The sequence below is a fragment of the Phragmites australis genome, chromosome 11 (genome assembly GCF_958298935.1).
Source record: "Phragmites australis chromosome 11, lpPhrAust1.1, whole genome shotgun sequence".
Taxonomy (NCBI): domain Eukaryota; kingdom Viridiplantae; phylum Streptophyta; class Magnoliopsida; order Poales; family Poaceae; genus Phragmites; species Phragmites australis.
In genome coordinates, this window is record NC_084931.1 from 6,908,025 (window position 1) to 6,912,158 (window position 4,134).

Sequence of the window (4,134 nt, forward strand, 5' to 3'; positions counted from 1 at the left end):
CCATCTCAGGAGGATCTCAACACGCAAAGGAGCGTTTTCTCCGAGGGAGGCGCAAATGAGGGCGACGACACGGCGCGTCCGTGACCCCGGCTCCTCCTCCCATTCCCATCGCAAGATGGATCGGCCCCCCGGGCCCTCTACCTCCACGGACCCAGTCCATACACCACCCGAGCTCCCTGACCCCACACGCAGCCACGTCACCGTCCGCCCACGCGCCGAACCGGCGCCCCGCACGTGCAACGTCGCCCACGAGGCCGCGGCGCAGCTGTAATAAAATAAAATAAATAAAAGCGCAACGGCACCCAGCGATCTAGGCCGCCGCCCCCTAGCTTCCCCCTTCTTCGCTCTCGCCGCCTCGTTCGCTCCGCCTACGCTCCCGAGCCGACCCGAGCAGAGCTCGAAGCGACCCGCTCGGATCCGGAGGAGGAGATGGCGGACGCGAAGCAGCAGCCACAGCCGCAGCAGGCGGCGGCGGCTACCGGCGTCTGGAAGACCATCAAGCCCTTCGTCAACGGCGGCGCCTCCGGGATGCTCGCCACCTGCGTCATCCAGCCCATCGACATGGTCAAGGTACTGCAGTGCTCTGCTGCTACGCGCTCGGCGGCTTCGTAGTGCTTGTGTGTGAGCTGGGGTGGTGGGATCGGGGGTTGGCGGGCTTAGATCTGCGGGAATGGTGGTCGCTTGCCGCGCGAAGTGATGGGTCGGGTGCGTATCTGCGGAATTTGCGCTTGTGTAGGTTGGATCTCTGATGAAAGCGAGGGTGGCCTTGGTTGAGCTTTACAGGAGTGGAGCTTACTGTTCGATCGATATTTGGTTGTGTACAGATCTCGTATTCGTGGGAATTGGCGTAAATAGATCATGGATAAGTGGATTGGTGGGAATTGAAGCTACAGGTTTTGTTGGCCGCGCGATCTGTTGGTTATCCATGGTACAATCGCTGAGATCTATGAAGGTCGGCTGCGTACAGACAGTTGAACTGATTTTGAGTAGGGCCTGTGTGCCATGCTGTTCGGTTCTCTTTGGTAAGATCTGCGTATCTATGCCGGTCTTTAACTAAATCTCGAATAGATTTTAGTTTTGGTAGTTGGTTGTTCTTGAGATGTCCTGTCTGCTCTGGTAAGATTGCCGCTGCCTGGAAATTTAGTCAGTGGCTGGCGCTGTGCTTGAGCAGTTGAGCAAACAGGCTCATAATGTAATGGGTAATTAATTGCTGAAGATTCATGACGGTAATTCTTTCAATGACCTGTCACGATTTAGGTGACCTCACGCTAAAAGAACCTTAGGATCATAAGAAAAAGGAATCCCTGTTTCAACTTATGTTCCAACATGGAAATTGGTTTAGTAGGTGTCACTGTCAAGGTCCTGTTAGCTTGTCTGCCGGGAGGTTTGTACTCTTGGGCTGTACTTGTGGTCCGTATCCAGCCCAACATATAGTTCTTCTTGTTTTTTCGATTTCAGGTGAGGATCCAGTTGGGCGAGGGCTCTGCTGGTCAGGTCACGAAGAACATGCTTGCTAATGAGGGGGTCCGTTCCTTCTACAAGGTTTGTTCTTCTGGGGTGCTTTAATCTCTTCCTTTTGTGAAGTCCTAACATTTGTGCTTGAGTATTGATCCTGCGTGAGTGCAATTTGGCATGTTTTGTTAGAAGCCAAACCATGTATTAGATTTGAGAATTTGACCTTGTGTTTTCAGACTCTTTTCTTTTGGTCTTGGATATTCGTTTTGTTGAATCTGTATATGATGTTGCATAATTTAGGATCCTTGCTTGATCTAAAAAACATCTAAGATATGGCATTTGCATTCTTTCGTGCAAAATACCAAACATTATGTTTATATTCCACAGGTCATGTCCTATTAATTGGATTGGCACTTAGCTTAGTTCCCTGTACATATTTCTTGACAGGGTTTGTCCGCCGGTTTACTAAGGCAAGCGACTTATACGACTGCTCGTCTTGGATCCTTCAGGTTTGTATAGTGTGCTCATTTATAGGCAAACCGCTTATTGTTACCATTTCTGTTGTTTTGCTTTCACAAAAATCTCTTGATTGAGATCTGCTAGTTGTATCATATGATTTTCATTTGAATGTACAAAAAAGGCCTGCGCTTTCTGTTGGGGTTGCATGTAGGTATCATGATAGCTAATCAAGGTTGCTTGCTAGCTTTTAATGATTAGTGTCTAGCAGGAATATGCTTGCCAATACAGCTTTGTTTGATGAGCTATGCTCTCTTCCAACATGACTTAACCCTTGTTGGAATGCCATGAGATTTGATGGTTCTTCGTTCATTCACACCGTTTTTTGACAAATATTTTTCATAATGGAATAATGTTATAATATTTTTCATAATGGAATGATGTTACTATAAAGTTTTGTTCCACAAAGGGACTTGTAGATTCTTTATTTTTGGTATTTCAGGGGTGAATTATGATCCTTGGTTGTTACTATTCTCGTAGTTGTAGCATGAACAAGTGTTATCAGTGCCAACTAACTTTTATTTTGTCGTTGTCATGGATAAATATCTAAGATCTTGGTTTTTGAAGTAAAGTTTTATCTTCTTTCTAACAAAGATTCAATACTTAGTTTTAAACTCTATATTTGGGATATATTTTTCAGGGTTCTAACTAATAAAGCAGTTGAAAAAAATGAGGGGAAGCCGTTGCCACTAATTCAGAAAGCTTTTATTGGTCTGACTGCTGGAGCAATTGGTGCTTGTTTTGGTAGTCCTGCTGATTTGGCACTCATTAGAATGCAAGCTGATTCAACCTTGCCAGCCGCACAAAGGCGTCACTACAAGAATGCTTTCCATGCACTCTACCGTATTACTGCTGATGAGGGAGTCCTTGCACTTTGGAAGGGTGCAGGCCCAACTGTGGTGAGAGCTATGGCACTGAATATGGGTATGCTTGCTTCCTATGACCAGAGTGTTGAGCTATTTAGAGACAAATTTGGCGCAGGAGAAATTTCTACCGTAATTGGTAAGATTCTTATCATTTTTTGTACCTTTTGTGCTATATTGTAGAAATTGCATATCCATGTGCTTAACTCATACAACTGAATTTTGCATTGCTCATCTTTAGGATTTTGATGCAGTTTGCATAAAATAGTAAGCTTGCCTCTTTATATGTAGTGGTGTAAGGCCTTTTCAGTTCCCTGATGCAACTTTCAACTTTGATTATAGGAGCCAGTGCTGTTTCTGGATTCTTTGCCTCGGCATGCAGTCTTCCCTTTGACTATGTGAAGACACAGATTCAGAAGATGCAACCTGATGCCAATGGCAAGTACCCGTACACAGGGTCTTTGGACTGTGCCATGAAGACCTTCAAGAGTGGCGGCCCATTCAAGTTCTACACTGGCTTTCCGGTATACTGTGTCAGGATTGCGCCCCATGTCATGGTAAAGCGGAAATACTTGTCGATGCTCTGTCCGACATTCCTTCTTTACTCTCTTTCAATCCGGCAGTACTGTAGCATACTCATCCAATGATAATTTGTGTGCAGATGACATGGATATTCTTGAATCAGATCCAGAAGTTTCAGAAGAAGATCGGCATATAAGACCTCCAACATGTGGAAAATGGGGTTGATTGCTCGATGCTATTATTGCTCGACTCATATAATAACTTTCCAGCTGCTTTGACATTCTGGTAGTTGGTTTTGGTAGACAAGTCTGGAACAATTTTTACCTTAGCTTACATGTCGCGTTTCGTTACAATAATCACATCATTTGTTGTATTGGGGCAATTTTTTGGGTGGACATACTTTTGTTGGCTGGGACGCAGCCATGAGAAGAGGGGATACCACCTAGTGCCATTGAATGTAACATGACCATATTTTATACAGATTTTTGCAATGAGCCTTTCGTACTCGTATTGCATGTGAGTTTTATATTTTTTTAAGAACAATGATGTGACCAGGTTGTGCTAATGATTCGACTGGGAGCTAATGTTCTGGCCCGGTACTAAACCTGCTTGATTGTGAAAACGTGCTGCATGATAGCAAGCATATACGTGCCACTGCTGTTGGCTTATTTACTGCGTCTTTTTGCCTTCTGTTGTTCAACTAGAGAGGCATCTTGATGAGTTGTTGTGTATGCATGTACTCTGAAGTAAAATGGTGTATTAATTATCAATGAACTAA

The 4,134-nt window shown here is 44.9% G+C and overlaps 1 protein-coding gene across 1 annotated transcript; it reads left to right on the plus strand.

Annotated features, from left to right (window-relative positions):
- The first annotated feature begins 284 nt into the window (after positions 1-284).
- Positions 285-3,866, plus strand: LOC133884754 (mitochondrial dicarboxylate/tricarboxylate transporter DTC-like). Its single transcript, XM_062324298.1, has 6 exons — positions 285-570; positions 1,459-1,542; positions 1,903-1,964; positions 2,612-2,973; positions 3,177-3,391; positions 3,496-3,866. The coding sequence occupies exons 1-6, from the start codon at positions 430-432 to the stop codon at positions 3,550-3,552; spliced, it is 921 nt and encodes a 306-aa protein (XP_062180282.1). The 5' UTR covers positions 285-429; the 3' UTR covers positions 3,553-3,866.
- Positions 3,867-4,134: the final 268 nt, after the last annotated feature.

Bases quoted from the DNA above. Each gene is read 5' to 3' on its own strand.
- LOC133884754 (XM_062324298.1), top strand. From the start codon at position 430: ATGGCGGACGCGAAGCAGCAGCCACAGCCGCAGCAGGCGGCGGCGGCT. The intron at 571-1,458 runs GTACTGCAGTGC...TTTCGATTTCAG, and splicing joins AGCCCATCGACATGGTCAAG to GTGAGGATCCAGTTGGGCGA. The intron at 3,392-3,495 runs GTAAAGCGGAAA...ATTTGTGTGCAG, and splicing joins GGATTGCGCCCCATGTCATG to ATGACATGGATATTCTTGAA.